General features: G+C 40.2%; 1 protein-coding gene across 2 annotated transcripts in view; it reads right to left on the bottom strand.

Annotated features, from left to right (window-relative positions):
• Positions 1 to 8,128: 8,128 nt before the first annotated feature.
• LOC122660838 overlaps positions 8,129 to 22,736 on the bottom strand; it is a 79,381-nt gene continuing 64,773 nt past the window's right edge. For both annotated transcript variants that reach the window (XM_043856084.1, XM_043856085.1), the window contains exons 3-4: positions 8,638 to 8,799; positions 8,129 to 8,425 (exon numbers count right to left, since the gene is read on the bottom strand). In XM_043856084.1, the coding sequence (XP_043712019.1) occupies positions 8,258 to 8,425; positions 8,638 to 8,799 (330 nt within the window). In that variant the 3' untranslated portion in view covers positions 8,129 to 8,257. The remainder of the gene's footprint in view (positions 8,426 to 8,637; positions 8,800 to 22,736) is intronic.

Below are 22,736 nucleotides of genomic sequence, written 5' to 3'. Positions count from 1 at the left end.
TAGTAGGCAGGGATAGAGCTGAGGCAGCCATGGAAGGAGATACAGATGTCGAAGAAGATGAGTCCAAACGAGTCACCATATCCAACAATTTTTGCATATCTTCCATAACCTGTGATGGAGAATGATCAGGCTGATCCTCAGTAGTTGCCTGATGAGCACGGGTATTATTGGACCGATTGGAACCACCCCTACCACGACCACGAGTGTTTGCAGGGGGACCATGAAGTTTCCAATAGCGGTCCTTCGTATGCCATTCCTTCCCACAGTAATCGCATTTAATGGGAGGGTGATCACCAGATGACCGATCAGTGCTAGCAGAACGGGAAGACCCCCCACGGGCAGACTGTGACTTAGAAATAAGAGTCGAGCTCTCCTGAGTAACCAGGTGAACCATGGCTGTTCGTCGACTGTCCTCAGCCGAAAGGATCACATAGGCCTATTCAAGAGTGGGGAGAGGTTCCCGATTCAAAATATTTGACCGGATATGATCAAATTCAATATTCAGCCCTGGCAAGAAATCAAAGACGCGTAAACCATCTTCCCACTTGTGGTAGGTCATGGCATCAACATCAGTGGTGGCAGTGAAGGTGCCCTGAAATTCCAATTGTTGCCTCATCGTACACATGGTATTGTAATACTGAGAAAGTGTCAACTCCATCTGTTTGGTAGAATGAATTTTTTGACGGAGTTCATTGCATTGGGCAGCATTCTCAACTTGAGAATAAGTATCTTTGGCTGTCTTCCATATTTTCCCAGCCGAGTCAAGAAGAAGGTACCGCCCAGCAATGTCTTGGTCCATGGAATTAACCAGATATGACATGACCAAGAAATTAAAATTCATCCAGCGTTCCTGTGCAGAACCAGTCTCTGTAGGCCTGACCGTGGAGCCCGTGATGTAGCCAGACAAGCTACGGGAACCAATCGCAAATAAACTGGAACGAGACCACATAAGAAAATTGCTTCCATTCAACTTGATGGTGTTCACAGGAAACGGAATAAAATCACGTTGCGACGAACCATCAGATCCAGAAGAAGCCGAGGTGATCTCCGAAGCGTCAGGCATGGTGGCTGGAAAAAATCACAGAACTCAAAAAACAAGGACTCCAAAAATAATTAAATCATACGGAGGGAAAAAAAGGACCCTTGGCGGGAGTCAACTCACCACCAAGGGTGGGAAAAAAATAACGGCAAGGTGAGGGAGACCCTCTCGCGAAAAAGAAAGGAAGGCGAGAGGTGGGGGGAGCTGGCGGTGGAGGCGGAAGAAGGGGGTGGCCTTGGGAGGGCTGGCGGTAGTAGCGGAAGGGGTGGGAGGGCCTGGCGGGAGAAATGAAGGGCCGACAGAGGTGGCAGAGGATGGCTGGTGGTGGTGGAGGGCTGGCGGAAGGCTGTCGGTGGTGGCGGAGGGCTGGCGGAGATGGAAGAGGCTGTCGGTGGTGGCTGGCCTTAGGGCAGAAACATGTAGGAGAAGAAAGAGAGAAAAAAGAAAAAAAAGGAAAAAAATTTTAATTCCCATATCCCCGGAATATTGTTGGCTCTGATGTCATGTGGAATTCTGTGAATACTGGCTTGATCCAAGTGAGCACAGCCCAGCCTTTATTTATAATATAGAAATCATATGACAAGAATACAACTAAGCAATGTGGGACTAAAACCCATATTACAACATCTAAGAACTTCTCCTTTAATCTCTGATTTCAGCCACTTGAATGATCGAAAGAAAGGTTTGTTGGTTGAATCTGATTCGTTTTTTATGCTTCACTGTAAACCCCAAGTCAAAAAGGTGGAAAAAAGAGGTTGAGAGCAAGGAATGAGACTCTCGGGTGGTCATTTCCGCTTTTAGAGTTTGTTTCTGGGTTCTGGAATGTGATCATGAGCTTTTAATGGCTTGTATTGCATGTATCACAACATATTTCAATGTATCACGATGTATCGGTCGATACGTTAGTGCTACGTACTGATACTTTAATTTTTTCAACCCCTTAACTTCACGTATCAGTAGTATTGTATCGTATCACACCGTTTCGGCCGATACAATGCGGTACTTATCGATAGTTCGATACATGATATTTTCATACAAAAAGATATGTATCACATTGTATCGTATCGATACCTTGTGATACCGATACGTCTTAATCGATACGATACGATACAGTGTGATACTTTAAGGATTTCTATTAAGTAAATATAAAACTGGCTTGGAGTTTATATAAAACAATACCTTAAAATAGTACTCCATGACCGGGCTTGGAGTTTATATAAGACAATAACCTTAAAATAGTACCCCATGACCTGGTTGTAGTGGTGAACCAGAACACCTTTCTGAGTCAACTCATTGAGTTGCTGGCTTAGTTGCTAACTCACTGAGTTGGTGAATCAGTGAGTTGATTATTCTCCTTCGTTGGTACTTTTTAAAGTACCTATCCTGCAGATCTGAGTTACGGAGATAAAAGGATATGACTGGGGAATCACCATCCGAGGCCTAGGCTGTAATCACCACCAATCCTGTTATTGAATCACCATAGCAATGTTGTTCCTAGGTTGACACTGAGAGGGGGTGGGGAATCAAGGTCTATTTAAAATTTCTCCAATTTTATCTCTTGGCGCTCTTCCCAAAACATCCACTGTGGATCCCTCACAGATGGCACTCCATACTGGCACTGGCACAGGCACACACTGCTGCTTCTCACATCTTCACTCCCCAACATGCGCACTGCTGCCCAGAGCTGATATGCGCAAAGCTTCCCGGAGCAGACATGTTGGCTCTGACCACTGCTAGCATTGATTGGCAATCACAACCACGCACAGTTATGTGACACACCTTGCCTATCAACCACAGACATGCATACAATACTGTGGCAAGGTCTCGCCAGTGTGTACACCCATCCTGCAGCAGAAACACTCCATATATATATATATATATAAATGTATGTATGTACATCCACTATACAAGATATATGTGGTTCGGCAGTGTGCCTTCTCCACGGAGCAATTCCCTCACTGGGTTATGCATATTGTTCAATACACTAGTGATTGTTTTTACAGCTGCTACTGCTCTGGACACCACACTCCAGCTTCAACTCTTGATGATCACAAGAGCAAGGGTTACAACCCCGATGTGAGTTTCAGTCATTGCAATGACTCAGGATCACCCTCTCCTGCTTTAACCCTTGATAAACAAAGGCAAGGGTTTTACCCCCAATGTGTGTCCAACTACAACGGAACACACGGTACAAGAACAAAGGGATTATAATCATAGTTGTCATGGCGTCGCCATCTCGACGCCATGGCGTCATATCGCTGGAGAAGTGGGCATATCGACCACCGATATGGATGATGTAAGAATATCGACCGATATGGCCTCCATGTCGTCGCCATGGCGCTGCCTTGGACGCCATACCACGACATAGGGCCATATCGGGCGACATGGTTGTTTCAAATTATAAAACTTAATTTTTTAACAATAATTTTTTTTAACCATTTTTTATTTTAATGCTTTTTCCTTAACATAAAAAAAAAATAAAAAAACATCAAACAGAAAACACTACTAATACACTATTGGCTAATACACAATCACATATTCACATCAGCAACTTTTTTATTTATTTTTTATTTAGATGGGTTGTTTATTAGCTTTATTCACTCAATATAAATTACGTTCTTGTAATTGTTTTTTTGTTTTGTTACTTTTGTAGTCACTTTCATATGAATCATATCTCAACTCTCATGATTTTTCAACTTTATTATCAGCAAGACTATTGCTATCAATTATTTGATAATCCATGATTTCATATACAATAATGGATATTACACTTTCATGAATTAAACCATAGTAGATTGGTAGTACACTTTCATGTTAATTTTTGATGTTATAGGGTATATATTATAGCATACTAAATGACATTAAAAATGGAGAAAATAAAAAATAAAACATGGTCGATATGATCGCCATGGCAACATGTCGATATATCGACATGACACCCCTCCACCGACTTGGATCGCCGTGACGACGTGACAACTATGATTATAATTTATGCCCTACAATTGTAACACATCTAGTCTAGGTATTTGACAGTAAATACCAAGGATTTAAGTATTGGTATCGGGTATCGTATCGGTCGGGCGATTTTAAGAGACGTATCGTATCGTATCATATCGGAGATACATATCGATCGGTGCAGAAACACATGAAAATGATCAAAATACACATGGAAATACACTTTTGGGCAATAAAAACAATATAAACAAGCAATTTGTGTCATATATCATGCATATATACTAAGAATTGTGAATAATCAATAACCAGACAAGTGCGGCACTTTGAAATTGTTATAAAAGATTAAAAGATGAGATTTCTTACATGTAGAGTCACTCTATTGCCATGAAGAATGTCGGGGTGGATCAAAGTCATGTTTGTAAGGGTCTTCAACAATAGGAGCGACTAGAATGATGTTGTGTACTGACCGAACATAAGTACAATACTGAGCCCAGTCGAAATACTGATGGTAGTGACTCTCCCACTCATAGTAGAATCGTGTGTACTGCTCTGGAGTGGCTAATGTCGTGAAAGCACTAGGTTGTGGTTGTGCTTGTGCCTCTTCGTATCCATAACTTCCATATCCTACAAAAGCCCCATGTCCATAGCCTGAAGAAGAACCTGATGCATAATGCCCATGGCCTGATGAAGCACCAGCATAATCAGAACTAATGCTAAGTAACTCCATGCCACTCATAAGCACATTACTATCATATGGATTGTGGGAGCGCTTGGCAGACTTGCCCTTCTGCGGCTTCCGCGAGTAAGTCTTATGGCCAGCATGCTCAGGACCATGATCCATATCTTAGGTAGTATGTGTGTATCCTGCCTCACATATGAACTGAACCCCAACATGATGTTGTGAAGCCTCATGGCCACCACCACTACCTCCAGCACCACCACTACCTCCAACATCATGGCCACCACCACTACCACTACCATCATCATCATCATCATCATCATCATCATCAGCAGCAGCAGTAGCAGTAGCAGCAACAGAACCACTACCTCCACCATCACCATCACCATCACCATCATTATCACCATCGTCGTCTTCATCCTCATCATCATCTTGTTGAATTCTTCCATACGGATGACCTGACCTCGTCCTCCTAACTAAACCTTCTTCAGAGCTACTGTCATCCTCTTCAACATTAGGACAAGGATCTTGTGATGGTGGCTGTGTTGCATCATCATCCATCTGTTGAATGATGCTCTCTATCACTGGATCAGGTTTGGTTGTCTGGCGATCCTCACTTAATTGATCCATCACCAATACCTTATCGGTATCCTTTATTCATGCTCTAACTGGATCGTCAAGTAGGTGGTTGATGTCGATTGGGTTGATATCTACATCATCTCCTTCTCTTTCCAGCTCTAAATATTTAAGCTTCAGCTTCATGTTGTAATGGACATACACTAGCTTCTCCAACTTTGAATAACTGAGACGATTCCGGGGTTTGGTGTGTATCAACCTGAATGTACTCCAGTTATGTTTACAGCCACTAGAGGATGCCGTCAGGAATAACACTCGAATTGCAATTCGGGTTAAGTGTGGAGCACTAGTACCCCCATAATTGAGCTACCAATCAATTGCACAATAATAAATGAAATATTAAAAGACAATACCTTAAAACAAATTTTAAATGACATAATAAATTAGGTAAACCTAACTTACCTGGGGGTTGTGTGCTCCTAGCATGGATAGCCATCCTATCAGCAAAACCACGAGTGGCCTCCCGAAAATACTTAGCCTAGAGAGGTTGTTTGAGTTAAAATAGAACCACAAGCGTACGGGTCAATCGTAGCTACGGGTCGAACACGAGGAGATATACGCCACTCTATTTAACTAACTTATAAGTAATGCAAAGTGAACCAAAATTAATTAAAGCACTAAATTAAACTAATGGCAATTAAACTAACGGATCCTAACTCACAAGCATCTAACCTATCAACTAACGCAAATTGGAAGGAATAAAGGAATAAAAGATACCTATCAAACTAATGCAAATTGGAAGTAATAAAAATGCAGCCCCACATCCACATGAACAAAATAACCACATAAACAATATAACCACATAAAAGAAAATTAAAAGAAATAGAGGGAGAAGAAGAAGAAGAAGAGAGAATGAGATAGAGGAGAGGGAGAATGAGGTTAAGGGTTTAGAGAATGAGGTACCTTGATGTGCTTGAACCGGATTGAACTTGCTTGCATGAATACTTGAATAAACTTACCATGGCTTCCTCTTCTAAATCTCCAAGTCTTGTCATCAACATAGGAACTTAGACTAGGAAGCTTTAAACTAGAACTATTACAACCATATTAAAGACATTAAAGCATGAATTAAACCTATTACAACCATTTAAACTAGACTTATGAAATCAAAATTAAAAACTAGAAAGAACTAATCTTATGAAATCAAAACTAAGAACTAGAAAGAACTAATCTTATGAAATCAAAACTAAAAACTAGAAAGCCAAAAATCACAATTTAGAAGGAAAAGAAGAGAAGAAATTTCACTAAATGAATGAACAAACTTTACAAGAGAGGTAGGGGTATTTATAGGGGAAAGAGGAGAAGAGAGAAGAGGGAAGTGTAGGAGAAATATTCCCTATGAAAAGAGAATATTCTCTTCTCCTTCTTCCTTTACATTGCCTTGGCTCTTAAGAAAAAGAAAAAAAATAGAAAGAAGAAAAGAAGAGAATATTGTTTGCATAAACCTTCTATTTCTAGAAAAGTAAATTTCTAATTCTAACTTGTGCTTCATTTTCTTTGTAGATATCTTCTCCAAGCAATAAAATCAAAGCATCTTTGATTTTTCAACCTTCCATAGATGAGAAAAAATCTTTCAAAATAAATCTATCCCAAGTGAAATTCTAGGAATGCCCTTGAAAAGTTGGAGGAGAGAGAGAGAGCGATGACTAGGATAGTGATGACTAGGATTCCACTGAACCAAATAACAAAATCCCCAATGTGTCCTCTAAAAATCATGGGGCATTAAATGCAGCCCATAAAAATCGTGGACACCTTGTGGGCCTTCAAAATTAATGGAATCTAATGGCAGTGTGGGTCCCTCCGTAGCAGTCCTTCTCTCTCTTCAAGAATGCAAAATTGTCGAAACGGCCCTGTACTGGCAGTAGATCTCCACCATTGCTTAGAAATATCTTCTATAATGTCAAAAATGTCCTTGGGCAGTGGTAGACTGACTATGGGCTTGCACTACAACTCCTTTTTGACCCATTATCCTTTCTTGGGCTTAAAAGAATAATCAACTATACGGTGGGCTAGACGAATGCGTACTTGCGTTCTGTCACATCCAACTTGCTCCAAATTTAGTCCTCTTTACAGCCATGGAAGGAAAAATGGCAACTTTACGTGAAACTTGGGACATGCAGCTCCCGATAGTCCAGAATAGCCCAAAACCTGAAAAACACAAGAAAGCACCAAAGTAACTCTGTCCAATGTGGTAAAATGTATGCTTTATGCCCTAAGATTTCACACATAAATGTGCTCATCAGAGGTATTAAAAATTAAAATATTAGTTCCACCAATCACTCTATTCTTGGTTTCAATCATTTATACAACTAATTTAGCTCTAACCTCATCCATGACAAATGTGGCCTTGGCCACATTTGGCTCCATTTTGTTCACAACATTCCTTAGGGCACGCAATAGATCCGGTCGACACCCTATATCATTGGTGTATTGGATATCCGGATTCAAATAATATGCTGCACATGGTTTGTAATGGATGGTTAGAAACCTAGAAATTCTATGGGTCAGAGAACCTTTCCCCATTTCTTAACTCTTATGGATGTGAAGAGGGTCTTGGGTCAAGGTAACCACATCAATCAGCACCAATCTAATCAGGTTCTTTCAATTATTTGAAGACCCTTAACTTGAAGAGGGTCACGACAACCACATTTCTACTTAAAATATAAACAACCTCATATTCTCTTTTCATTTGAACAATTATTCCAATTGAGTTTCACCAAAAAAGAAAAACTACTCAAATTGAGCATTAAACATTAATAAACAATTTTATGGGTTACCTTTCATTAGGCATCAGTTCTACTCATGATGCACTGTGCTTCATCAATCCAAACTTGCTTCGCACTCAAATTTCCAAGTGGATTAAAATGTAAAGCATGTTCCCGGTACTGTAACAGATACAACATCCAATCAAGAAGAGGAGATTCCTCACATGCTTAAGGCCTCATCTTTCATAAGAAGAAATGTGGAGTTTCATCCCCAGACTGGCCCTTCACATTGATCAGGGGATCGATGATGCTTCTCCACCCGTTATAGTCCAAAGCTGAGCCAGCATTGGGCAGTGGAAATCCATTCACAAAGAAATAAGGTGTACCCATCACCCCTCTTGAACATCCATACTGCATGGTGAGAAGCTTGTGTAAAGTAGAGAAGGAAATGATAGAGAAATAAGCCAAAGCTATGAAAGAGATGGGCTGGGTGCCACTGACTGGCCTGCTGAATCGATGATCATGTGGCATGAAGTGCATGATGGGAGGCCAGGTAGACATTACATATATACTATGGCAGGATTCTATAATTTTCCAATGATAACTGATAGTAAAGCTCTCACCTTGAAGGAAATCCCAGTTGCAAGATCAGTACTCCTGTCACTGAAGCCAGATTCAACTGCAGATAATGAGTCATCCCCAACTATTCTAGTTACAAACGTCACAATATAATCCACAACAGAAGGTCTACACATTTTGTAGGTATGTCGATTGTAAAACTTCGTCTGTTTAACATCCACATCAACCAATCTTAGTCAGGAATCTGGATCGAATTAAAAGTATTAAACAGGCAAAAGATAATGCAATTACATCATCAAAATGAATAGGTGAATGTTGTAGGCACATAATCTCGGTTCCCAAGGTTCAGTTTGAAGGTACTTTCACTTTTCTTTTCGTATTTAAGGCAAGTTTATGCTTTCTAAGTGCCTTCTGATAAATCTGGATTCAACAAACCCCTGGTAGCCAAGTATTTCCACACGCTTAGTTTAGCTGTATTGGCATTCTACAAAACTGATACTGACAAGGACATGAGATACAACAATATTTCTTCTAGAATAAAACTTTATTATTTTCCTATTGTCACAATTGTTAGTCTCCTAACTTGAGAATATTACTTCATTGGTTAACATGGAATTACATCAATGTAGAAATATTTAAATATAAGAAACTTCATAATCATTAGTAAGTTCCATTTTATAGTATACTAGTTAGAAAATTAAAACCTTGTCCAGGTATTAGAGAATTGCATATGATACTTATATGCATATCCATGTCCTGGATGTCATGAACCAAGGATTAGTATTCTTGTTTCTTACCAGAGTCTATATTGTATCTAAATCTGGGCAAGTAGTTTCAAAATACGCTGGATCAAGGGAAATAGAAACCAGTGACTACACAAGGGAGAAGGGCTGATTAGGGACAAGTTGAAGGATATAGATCAAAGGAAAGAATTTTTGGCACCCCAGGTAATGTGGAATGGTGTACAAGATTTTTATAGCAATTCCAAATAAAAGTAGGTGCTCACCAATTATTAAAGACGAGATGCCAAATTTTAAATTAAACTACTTTTACTACCATTAAGTTGTCGAAATCCTGTTCCAAATTCTGATAAGTGACTGCAGGAAAGAGAAATCCAACTTTCAAGTGACATCTAGTCCACTGTTGTCTAAAAAAGTATTTTGGTATTAAGAAACAACACTTGTCGAAAATAAATCCCTCGTCGTGAACAATATCACGCCTCCTCCTCACCATCTTTTCAGGACTCTAGAAAGCTTCCTTTTTCTTTTCTTTTTTTTTTCTTCTTTTTTTCTTTCTTTTTTTCAATGAGAACTCCTGTGCTTGCTTCCTCTGCTTACTGCTTTAAAGTGTTTTTTGTAACACTCAAAAACTAATCTTTAAACAAGCTGTGGTAGCTATATATCTCCTTGTTTCTTAACATTAACCTTGCCAGGGTCATGTTTGTGAATTAAGAAAAAAACAAGCTGAAAGTGTGTTTGGAAGATAGTATCAAACAAGTTGGCAAACAAAATATTTATTAATTGCATCACCCTGCTCTTAAGAAATTGAGGTACAGCTACAAAAGTTACATGGTTCTGAGCAAGGTATAAAATTTCGCGATATATCGGCGATATATCGCCATATTTCGTGAATCTCGACATGTCCGATATACGAAACACTTCCGAAATAAAAAAATACAATATCTCGTCGATATATCGTGATATATCGACGATATATCGTGGATCTCACGATATATCGCGAGATATTGTAAAAGTAACAAATAGTGTCACACTAAGGGCCTTATAATTCCATATTTCGCAGCTCTTGGTCGATATTTCGACCGAGAGCTGCTGAAAATCAAATTTTCTCTCTTCTTCCTCATTTTTTGCTTTTCTTCCTCCCTTCCAAGCCTCATCCAAGCATTGTTGAAGCTCCTTGTCGCCGGGAAGACGTCGGAGGGTCATCTAAGCTCATCATCCAAGCCTATTTTCATTATTTAAGGTAAATTCTATTTCTCTAAAACTATTTTAAAAAAAAAAACTTTGTACAAATGTTGTTGGATGTTGATGATATTAATATATGTTAGATACCGGAGGCCAATCTACAACCTCACGGTGTCGAAATTTTTTCCCATATGTATTTTTTTTATTTTTTTTCTGGTTTTAAAAATTCATTTTCCTACAACTAAAATAGGAAATAATTAGGGGTAATATGACTTAGATGGTAATGAATTAAATATATGTTAGACACCAATGGCCGATCTACGGCTTCACAGTGTCGGATTTATTTTTCTGCTCTTAAATAATTCTTTTAATTTTCGAAAATTAAGAAAAATATATAAAAAATTAAAAAAACAAAAATAAATAAGAAAAAATATGAGTTTTAAGCTTAAAAAATATGAAAGTTATTTCTATATGTTTTGAGATGCATTACATGTATATTATGTTTACTAATTTTTGGTTTTGTTGTGTTAGGTCAATACTTATATTAACATTATATATAAAAAATTGGTTTTAATTATGTGAAAAATATAAGGGTTAGGGGAAAAATATTAAATAACTATACAAGTGTATTAGTAATCTAAAAGTGTCAATTGAAATGCATCTACATTAAGTTTTTTAATTATTTGTGTTACTTACATTGCAGTAAACAAGTATCATTATGGCGGATCGTGATAGACAACGTACGAAGGGCAAGCAAAAGGTGGGGGAAAGTAGTCAACAAAGGGGGCGGAGGGAACAAAGTGAACAGAGGGAACAAGAGAGACCAGCCAACCAGCATAGGGGTGACATTGCATGGTTACATGGTACTCCCATTGATGGGGATAAGAGAAAATCTATATGTAACTATTGTCACATGCAATTTATGGGAGGTGGGTCCAGTAGACTTAAACAACATCTGACTGGAGGATCTAAAGATGTTGTAGGTTGTCATATGGTCCCTCTGAAGTAGCCAGGAGATTGGTGATAGTTTGAGGAGAAGAAAGTTTGAGAGAAGAAGAGGAGAAGGCGACAAGCAAAGGATAAGAGAACAACTTGAGGATACAGTGAGGAGTTCGATGGGAGGAGGAAGACGATACAATGATGATGATGATGATGATGATGATGATGACTGATGACATACAAATAGCGAGAGGAGGCTAGGGATTTTAGGCGGACTGTTTCAAGGAGTAGAGTAAGTTTTCAAGATGATCGCAGAGACAAAGAGTAGGGGTAGTGGAGGAGTGGCAGTTCGGAGGTCCTAGAACTTTGAATCCTTTTAAAAGATCACAAAGTGTGAGGGCAGCCCCAACACCTCTACCAATACCAGTACCACCATCAACATCTGATCCTAAATTGCATAAGAAGAAAGGAAGCAGTCAACCCAAAATCAAAGGAGCATGGAAGGGGATGAAGGGATTGGTTAAAGAATCAATAGCTAAGTGGATGCTATACCATACCATCCCAACAAACACTGCACAAGGCCCCCATTATGATACCATGATAGATACCATTGCAGAGGCTGGCCCAGGATTCAAGGGCCCCACCCCATATGAGGTAATGAATGTTTATCTACCTCAACAAAAGAGTGAGATTGATGAGTACATTAGTGAGATGAGGAATATGTGGGAGACATATGGGGTAACTATAATGGCGAGATGGATGGATGGGCCTACAAGAAAGTCCATCATCAATTTCATGGTTTATTGTGATGGGAGGACAGTGTTCCTCAAATGCGTGGATGCATCCAAAAAGATAAAGAATGCAAAATATATTTACTGATTGTTAAAGGAAGTAGTGGAAAAAGATGTGGGTATTGAGAATGTTGTCCAGTTGTAACAGACAATGGAAGTAACTTCAAGCTGGCGGTGAGAAGATGATGAACAATAGTAAGTACCGGCTCTTCTAGACTCCTTGTGCAGCCCATTGCATTGACTTAATGCTAAAAGATATGGGAAAGTTAAAGTTGGTGAAGACTGTGGTTGAAAGTACAAGACAAATCACCAACTTTGTATACAACCACTCCTATGCACTCAATCTATTGAGGGAAAAATGTGGGGGTGACTTGGTTAGGCCTGACATCACAAGATTTGCTACCAACTACATTGCTCTCAAAAGCATTGAGACAAAGAAGGCGGCTGAGAAGCATGTTTGTTTCGAGGAATGGTTTGAATGGAAGGGTTCCAAGATCGCAAATGGGAGGAAGCACAAACAACGATGTCATCCGAGGACTTCGACCAACCTAAGCAAAGTGGTGAAAGTTTTAGAGCCGATGTTAAAGCTCTACATGTTGCTAACTCCGCTCGAAGGGCCCAACCATGCCAATCCTATATCTTTAATAGACTTGATGAAAGATAGTGTCTATAGTGTGGCTCCTCGCGATGTGAAACACTTCTTAGATATCATAAATGCTCATTAGGAGAATCAACTTATGCATCCACGCATAAGGTGGTGAGTAAATTTGTTTTATGTTTACTAATTCATAGTATTATTATTTACTAATTACCTATGCATTTGACAATACCTCTATTCTATATGTCATATTTCAGCATACTACTTGAATCCTAAGTATCAATATAACAATAGGCTTGGGTTGGAAACTCAACTTATTGATGCTGTGAAACAAGTAGTGAAGAAGTTGGAGCCAGATGGTGCTCTACAAGCAATTTGCAACAATGAAGTGAGTTCATTTGGAAACTCAACTTATTGATGCTTTCAAATAAGTAGTGAAGAAGTACTTACTAATTTTCCACATGAGTGTAGATCAAGGTATTTAGGGATGCATTGGGAAGTTTTGGAACTGAGGCTGCGATACAAGGCAGAGCACGTGGTGATGCTGGTAATTCTTTTAAGTTTTAAATTACATATGTATTGAAATTTGAAAGTTGAAAGTTGAAACAACATTTGATACGTCTTTTTTGTTGTAAACTTGTAATGCAGCTGAATGGTGGGTGTTGTATGGGGAATCGGCTGAAAACTTAAGAATAGCAATTAAAGTCCTTGCCCAAACATGTTCTGCATCTGGTTGTGAGAGGAATTGGAGTACCTTTGCACTCATCAACTCCAAGAGGCGTAACAGATTGGGGTCTCAACGTTTATCTGACATGGTGTATGTGTACTACAACTTGAGGCTGAAACTGCAACACATACGCATGGGACATGAGGGACAGAGGGGCACCATTGATCTAGCTGACATCTTTCAAGTTGACTTAGACGATGAGGACCCTATTGTGGATTGGGTGAGGGATAGAGGTGAGCTAGTGTTGGATAAGGAGGGAGGTAGGCCCGACCCCATGATAGCTTCTGAGATTGGTGCTGATGTGGACGAGTATATGGCTGACGAGGGTCAGATACATGCAAGGGAAGCCTCACCCATACCATTCCAACCCACTGGTGGAAATGTTGCTGATGATGAAGACTGGTCTAAGTCCTCAAATGATGATGATGGTGATGCTGGTGGTGGTGATGGTGATGCTGGTGGTGGTAATGCTGGTGGTGGTGATGTTGGTGGTGGTGATGTTGGTGAAGAATTTGACGGCATGCGAGAGCGTTATGTGGTAGGCCAGGAGGCCCAGGATACGGCACCTGTAGAGCTACTCCGATTCACTGGAGAGACACAGTTTGATCATGCCACACAAGATACGAACCACGGAGCACATGCCCCGCACCCCACCTCGAGAGGCCCCCTACATACATACAACAGAGGCGTAGGGGTCGACAAACATAGTTGCAACCTGATCACATGGACATTGATAACCTATCTAGCTCGTTGGTGGTTTGAGTATGGGTGATAGGGAGGAGGACCGACCGACATTGGCGTGCCCCATCTTTTGACGCACACGCCACTCCATTGCATCGGATTATGGTGCATCACAACCTTACGGTGGATATGGATATGGATCATCATCATATGGGCGATTTAGTGGGGTAGGGGACTATGACTACAGTCCCGATCCCGGGACATCTTGGATCATCTTTCGTAGATAACATCTTTGCATACCCTAGCGGACCTAGCTACCAACCTCACCACCATACATGCAGCCAATGCCATCGCCTCTTGCGCCGGCGCCAACATCATATCACAAAGTGGATCATCTTCTTCACGGACTAGATCGATTGGTAACCCTAGTTTATATCCTAGGATAGGTTACCTACAGTATGTTGATGATTCCATTTACGTGACACTTGTGGAAGACTACACTCGTTTCTTCTTCGATTCTATACCGTGGTCCACATATGTCCTTCAAACAAAGAGCAATGGACGTCGACTCCAGCGAGGCATGAGTAGGATTGATCCAGGAGAGCACAAGAACTACTATTAGCGCTTTAGCACTTGTAATTTGTAACTTAAGTTGTGATTTCATTAATCTGTGTATTTAAGTATTTATACATTAGGGTCGGCGACCGTATGTCAATCAAGGGTGCAAGCCCAAAACACCAATTTGAATTCACATTTTTACAATTTTATGGTTTAAATGTGTTTATTAAGCTTAAATAAGGCTGTCCATGAAGTTTCAGGCCTAGATATGGCCAAATACCCCCCGAGATGGACCCTCGAAATATTGCAGAAAAATGCAATATTTCGGGCATATTTCGCGATATCTCGGATATTTCATATATCTCGGTAGGCCCGAGATACCGATATATCGCGAGATATAGTACTATGGTTCTGGGAACCACTATGAAGACTGTTATACCTCCTATCTATTAGTTGGAACTGTAAATTACAGCAGAAAAATAAGAGGGATAAGAAGAAGAAGAAGAGAAAATGAGAGAGGAAGAGAAACACGATCATATTGCCTTCTGAAAGAAGGAACTAATTCTCTTCCCTCAGAATTTCATTAATATAAACATTACAAAAGGGTACAAAAGTAAATACCCATAGACTAAAGTAAATAAAACACACCCAAATTGCCCCTTTCCTTTCTCCTCTCGGTATTAGCTTCCTAGTGCTAATACTGAGAGTCCCACTCTCGATAACACTCCCCCTCAAGCTGGAGCATAGATGTTAATCATGCCCAGCTTGTTACAAATATAATCCACTCTTGCACTCCCCAAAGACTTAGTAAACACATCTGCAAGTTGCTCTCCTGTACGAACATGACAAGGAGAAATCAGCCCTTGTTGAAGCTTCTCTCGAACAAAATGACAGTCAACCTCAATGTGTTTCGTTCTTTCATGAAACACTGGATTTGAAACAATATGGACAGCAGTTTGATTGTCACACCACAGTCGCATTGGAGAATCATCAACGATCCCAAGTTCAGCCAGCAACTGTTTCACCCACATCAGCTCACATGTAACATGTGCCATGGACCTATACTCCGGTTCTGCACTGGAACAAGCAACTACTGTTTGTTTCTTGTTCTTCCAGGACACCAAATTCCCCCCAACAAACACACAATAACCTGTGGTAGACCTTCTGTCAACTGGAGACCCTGCCGAATCAGCATCTGAAAAACCCTCTATCCATCCATGGCCATGATCACTGTAGAGAAGACCACGTCTAGAAGCCTTTTTAAGATAGCATAAAATATGCATAACAGCCTCCCAATGAGATGTCCGAGGAGCATACAAGAACTGACTCACCACACTAACAGGAAATGCTATATCAGCCCTAGTCACTGTTAGGTAATTTAACTTCCCAACAAGCCTCTGATACTTCTCAGGATCAGGCAAAATATCACCATCATCAGCAATAAGCTTCAAACTGGGATCCATAGGAGTATCTAGAGGTTTAGAACCCAACATTCCTGTCTTTGAGAGAAGATCAAGGACATATTTTCACTGTGAGAGAGAAATTACTTTCTTTGGCTGAGCAACTTCCACACCCAAAAAATACTTCAACTTACTCAGATCCTTGGTCTGAAATTTTTGTTGCAATTGTACATTCAAACCTTTAATACCAGAAACATCATCTCCTGTAATGACTATCATCTACATAAACCACAACAAATATTTTTCCCGCACCAGAGTGGCGGAAAAACATAGAATGATCACTACCACACCTTGTCAGCCCAAACTCTAACACACTTCAGTAAACCTACCAAACCAAGCCCTAGGGGACTGTTTCAGCCCATACAGAGACTTCTTCAACTTACACACCAAGCCAGACTCCCCCTGAGCAACAAACCCAGGAGGTTGCTCCATGTAAACTTCTTCATTCAAATCCCCATGCAAAAACACATTCTTGACATCTAGCTGATACAAAGGCTAATGGTAAGTAGCAGTAAAAGAAATCAAAAAGCGAACAGAAGTAAGCTTCGCTACCGGGGAAAAAGTATCCAAGTAATCAACCCCATATACTTGGGCATAGCCCTTCGCAACAAGACGGGCCTTCAAACGAGCCAAGGATCCATCAAGATTCACTTTCACCACATACACCCACCGACAACCAATAGTAGATTTACCTGATGGTAAGGGCACAAGATCCCAAGTCTAATTCTCTTCCAATGCCAACAATTCCTCATTCATAGCAGCCTTCCAACCAAGACTGGACAATGCTTCGGCGACAGACTTAGGAACAGGATGATTTTCAACAGTTTGTAAACAAGAATGAAAGGTGGAAGACAAACTAGCATAGGAAACAAAGTTAGAAATGGGGTGTTGAGTACAAGCCCGAATACCCTTACGATGAGCAATAGGAATATCTAGATCAGAAGGAGGTTCCAAAGGAGGAGTATTACCTATCTCAGGATCTACCGGGGAAGAAGTAGATGTGGCAGAACTCGCAGGAGTGGGGGTCCAAGTACAAACTTTCCATTGGTGACGTTGAAACACAATAAGTGGAGGTATAGGTGATGAGGCAGCCTGCGGAACAGGGTGAACAATAGATTGAACAATGGAAACGGGAAGATCATCATCCAAGTCAAATACAGTAAAAGATGAACTATCATAGGGAGTAGACTCAAAGAAAGAAACATCAGCAGTAACAAAATATTTCTGCAACTCAAAAGAATAACAACGAAAACCCTTTTGAGTATGAGAATAGCCAACAAAGATACACTTGAGAGCCTTAAGATCCAACTTGGAGACACTTGGACAATTATCACAAATAAAACAAACACTTCCAAATACTCGTGGTGGTAAAACAAATAATGGCATAGAAGGAAATAACAAAGAAAAGGGAATACCACCACGTAAAACAGAAGAAGACATGCAATTAATGAGATAACAGGAAGTCAAAACAGCATCTACCCAAAATGATTTAGGTACTTTCATCTCAAATAATAGAGAACGAGTAACTTCCATGAAATATCTATTCTTCCTCTCAGCCACACCATTTTGTTGGGGGGTGTAAACGCAAGAGGATCGATGAATAATGCCGTGTTGAACCATAAATTCAGAAAAGGGGGCAGAAAAATATTTCTTAGCGTTATCACCAAAACAGTATCAATGTGTGTCACTAAATCGACAATCTGATGTTCCATAGAATTCAGCAACTGTCCCAAGATTCTAGTATCAACAGTATCCCATAAGGGACCGTCATCAGGTTTAGTCTTAAATAAGTGATTCTGTTGATCACGTCCCGTTAAAACCAACTTAAAAATTTTCTTCCATTGTTGAAAGTTGGTGATCCCCTCCAATTTCTTTTTAGGAATACGATTTGAGGAGGAAGAGAAAACCTCAGTCATCACATTCTTCGAAGTATCACCCATAATTCACAGCCAAAAGATGGAGTGAGACTGCACAAAAGAAGAGGTGAAAAATTCCATCAGAGAACCTTGACAAGAAAATCGAGTTTAACCAAATCTGAACCAAACTCTACTAAACAATAAATTTCTGCGCTTCAATAACTCCCGAAAAATCCAGCAAGCTTCAAATATTGCAACAATCTCACGAAGTGGTTCCAAAACCAGACCAAAAAATTGATGAATCTCCAGGGGGAAGAAAAAAAAACCGATCTCGAAAGAGGAATCAAAACAGAAAAATAATTGCTGCAGTACCTTCTAAAAAATCCAGCAAGCTTCCAAAAAATCCAGCAAACACAAATATAGATTCCAAAACCTCCACCAAAAATTCGATTATTCTCCCTGGAAAAATCGATCTCAAGACCCTGACAGAGTGCTGCCGATAGATACTCCTCCAATTCCAGCGCAACCTTCACTCCATAAACCACCAAAAACCAAAAAAGAGAGACCTAGTTCTTACTTTAGATCATGAACTAGTCTCTAAACAGTCCAGAAATACAGCATAGGGTACTGCACCCCTTCAAACAAAAGAAATAAGAAGCCGCAAGACCTCTAATCTGAAATCACCATCTCAATGTCGATAGATGCCTTGATAGAAAAGAAGATAATAGTCGTAGAGAGCTGTAGCAATGCCTAATGCTCTGATACCATGTAAATTACAGCAGAAAAATATGAGGGGAGAAGAAGAAGAGAAAACAAGAGAGGAAGAGAAACACGGTCGTATTGCCTTTTGAAAGAAGGAATTAATTCTCTTCCCTCAGAATTTCATTAATATAAACATTACAAAAGGGTATAACAGTAAATACCCATAGACTTAAGTAAATAAAACACACCCAAACTGCCCTTTCCTTTCTCCTCTCGGTATTAGCTTTCTAGCGCTAATACCAAGAGTCCCATTCTCGATAACAGTAACCATGATGAGAACCCTCTACCAACTTATGACTTATGAGATGATAACATTTCAAAGAGCCACAAAGGAATATTATATGTTTCTTCCATCCAGGTTGTGCCTCAAGGTATCCTGGTTATCACACACATACACAGCAAGCTGTGCCAACACCATGCCTGACACCTTACACTGACCTCAAGCAAACATCAATAGCTTGGTTATCAGGTTCTCAATCAGCAGTCTCTGATTTTTTCAAAAGATTGGGATTTGATGGACAGGTGAAAATACAAGGAATATGTGTCATGAAAAGATCAAGGGAAAATGATCTAAACTGTCGCAGGGCAGATATTTGTGCAGTCTATAGATTCTGTCCAGGAATACCACTCCATAAAAGAATCTAGAATTGTTTAAAGACATTCCATTTAAATGTTAGAGTTGTTAGAATATTTTGTATAAGGGTAGTTCTGTCACTCTTGTTATAAGACATGACTAAGTTGTATTTCTTCTTTCTTTTCCTTATTTCCATTCCCTCCCTAGGGAGGTCTGTGTAATTTATAGAAGTTAATTAATGTAGCTAATATGTGTGTTGAGAATCACTCAACGCACACAATCGATTTCTCTCAACTCTTCTTTCTCCTACTCTCTTCTTCCACCTTCTTCACTTCTCCTTCTTCTTCCTCTTGCTATTAGACCTTGTTCCTTCACTAAAATCATCCCCCATCTAGTTTCTAATTTGGTATCAGAGCAGGTTTGAGAGTCGACCAATCTCAGCTGCTCTCTTCACCTCTCTTTGGAACCCTTAAAAGGTAGACAGTTCCCATAGTATGTAAAGTATTTCACCTAGAATACTTATTGGAGTTCTAATCTTCAATCCAAGGCTCGATGGAGGGAGTTGGAAGGCTGTAGAAGTTGTTTGAAGCTCTTAGAAGGTAAAACCAGATTACCGCCAGCCTTTCCTTCTCAGTTCTGTTTCTGTTTTTTTTTCTGCTTGGTTTGCTATGACACCAAGCCCATTTGGATCGCCCAAGGGTCCCTTTTAAGTCCCCAAGAGCTTGGTTGGTAAACGAGAATGATTAGAGAGCATAGCTCTCTTCTATGCTGCTGCATAGGTACCATCAGCTGTGTTTGTTTCTTCTCTGTTTGAAGTTTTTTGGATGTTATGTGGTGAATGGCTGCTGTGAGTTGCGGAGTTACACTACTTAAGTGACTTTGGTGGTTACAGAATGAAGTTGGGATGCACATGAAGTGTTTGATTTAGTTTTTTAATAAGGATTTATCCTCTGTTTTTGCTGCTGTTACTGCTTGGGCAGTGTATTGCTCTCTGTTTGCTGGATTCCTTACTTGTGTTTGGGTCGAGTTTACTCCCTGTAAATAATAATGAATTAGAAGAAGAAAAGAGAAAGAAGGAAGAAGAAGAAGATGATAGACTGTAATCCTTTGGGGGGAACAATCGATTGATTTGTTCTCCCCCTTTCACCAATATATATAAGAATAGGGTAAACATATTACAAAAAGATGAAAACCCCAAAATACCCTTACTAAACAAATCTCGGTATTAGCGCCAGGCACTAATACCGAGACCCTTATTCTCGGTTTCTAACACTCCCCCTCAAGCTGGAGCATATATGTTAATCATGCCCAGCTTGTTACAAGTATAATCAATTCTCACACTCCCCAAAGACTTGGTAAAAACATCAGCAAGCTGCTCTCCTGTACAAACATGTTGTGGAGCAATAAGACCTTGTAGCTTTTCTCGAACAAAATGGCAGTCAACCTCTATGTGTTTTGTTCTTTCATAGAACACAAGGTTAGAAGAAATGTGGATAGCAGCTTGATTGTCACACCATAGCTGTATAGGTGACTTGTCCACAAACTTCAATTCAGCCAACAACTGCTTCATCCACATCAATTCACAAGTAACCAAGGCCATAGCCCGATATTCCGACTCTGCACTAGATCTGGCTACTACTGGCTGCTTTTTGCTCTTCCAAGACACCAAATTTCCTCCCACAAAGACACAATATCCAGTAGCAGATCACCTATCCATGGGGGACCCCGCTCAATCGGCATCGCAAAACCCCTCAACACGCCCATGAACATGGTTAGTGTAGAGTAGACCACGGCCTGGAGCCTTCTTGAGGTATCACAAAATCCGAATCGCAACATCCCAATGCGACGTCCTAGGAGAGGATATAAACTGACTCACTATACTGACCGGAAAGGCAATATCCGGTCGAGTCACAATGAGATAATTCAATTTACCAACAAGTCTTCGATATTTTTCTGGATCATCAAGAACATCACCACCGTCACCTGTCAACTTTAAATTAGGGTCCATTGGAGTATCCAAAGGTTTAGACCCAAGCATACCTGTTTCTGTAAGCTGGTCAAGAACATATTTTCTCTGGGAAAGAGAAATACCTTTGCTAGACTGAGCAACCTCACCTCCAAGGAAATACTTCAACCTACCAAGATCCTTGGTTTTAAATTTATGCTGCAAATGTATTTTCAGCTGCTTAATACCTTTAGCATCATCACCAATGATGACTATATCATCAATATATACCACCAAAAATAACCTACCGGACTTACTATGTCGGTAGAATATTGAATGATTACTGCCACACCGAGCTAGCCAAACTCCAAAACCTCATTAGAAACTTCCCAAACCAGGCTCTAGGAGATTGCTTCAGACCATACAACGATTTCTTGAGTTTGCAAACCAGACTAGAGTCCCCCTGAGCAACAAACCCCGGAGGTTGCTCCATATAAACTTCCTTATGGAGATCACCATGAAGAAATGCAATCTTCATGTCCAACTGAAAAAGAGGCCAGTGATGCAAAGCCGTAAGAGAAATCAAGAGGAGAACAGATGCAAGCTTGGCAACCGGGGAAAATGTGTCAAGATAATCAACAAGCCTTCAACCTACACCCACCTACAACCAACGGCCTTTGCACCAACAGGTAAAGGCACTAAATCCCAAGTGTGATTTTCAGCCAAAGCAGACAATTCCTCCTCCATAGTTGTCCTCCAGCCAGAATGTGATAATGCCTTTGAAACAGACTTAGGGGTAGGATAAGACTCAATAGTAGAGAGACAAGAAGAGAAGTTAGTAGACAAACCAGCATAAGACACAAAATTAGACAAACGATGTTGATTGCAGCTACGAACACCCTTACGATGAGCAATGGGAATATCCATATCGGAAGTAGGAATATTTAACTGAGGGGCTGGATCTGCAGACAAAGTAGATGTCGGACGATCAGTAGAGGTCGGGGGTGCTGCATCAACACGAGGACGACGAACAAAAGTGAAACGAACCAAAAGAGGTGCTGGCCGAACAGATGGAGGTAGAGGTGGCGGTGATGAAACTGCAGCCGGTGGAACCTGTGAGACAGACCGCTGAACCACATACAAAGGAATCTCATCGTCCAACTCAGAGAGAACAAAAGAATCATCATTATAGGAGGTAGACTCAAAAAAGGAAATGTCGACAGTGACAAAATATTTTTGAAGAACAGAAGAATAACACCGTTAACCTTTTTGAGTCCATGAATACCCCAAGAAAATACACTTAATGGCTTTGGGATCTAACTTAGACAGC

This window comes from Telopea speciosissima, chromosome 5 (genome assembly GCF_018873765.1).
Source record: "Telopea speciosissima isolate NSW1024214 ecotype Mountain lineage chromosome 5, Tspe_v1, whole genome shotgun sequence".
Taxonomy (NCBI): Eukaryota; Viridiplantae; Streptophyta; class Magnoliopsida; order Proteales; family Proteaceae; genus Telopea; species Telopea speciosissima.
Note: the sequence above shows the minus strand (reverse complement) of the source record. Positions and strands in the feature narration are given on the sequence as shown.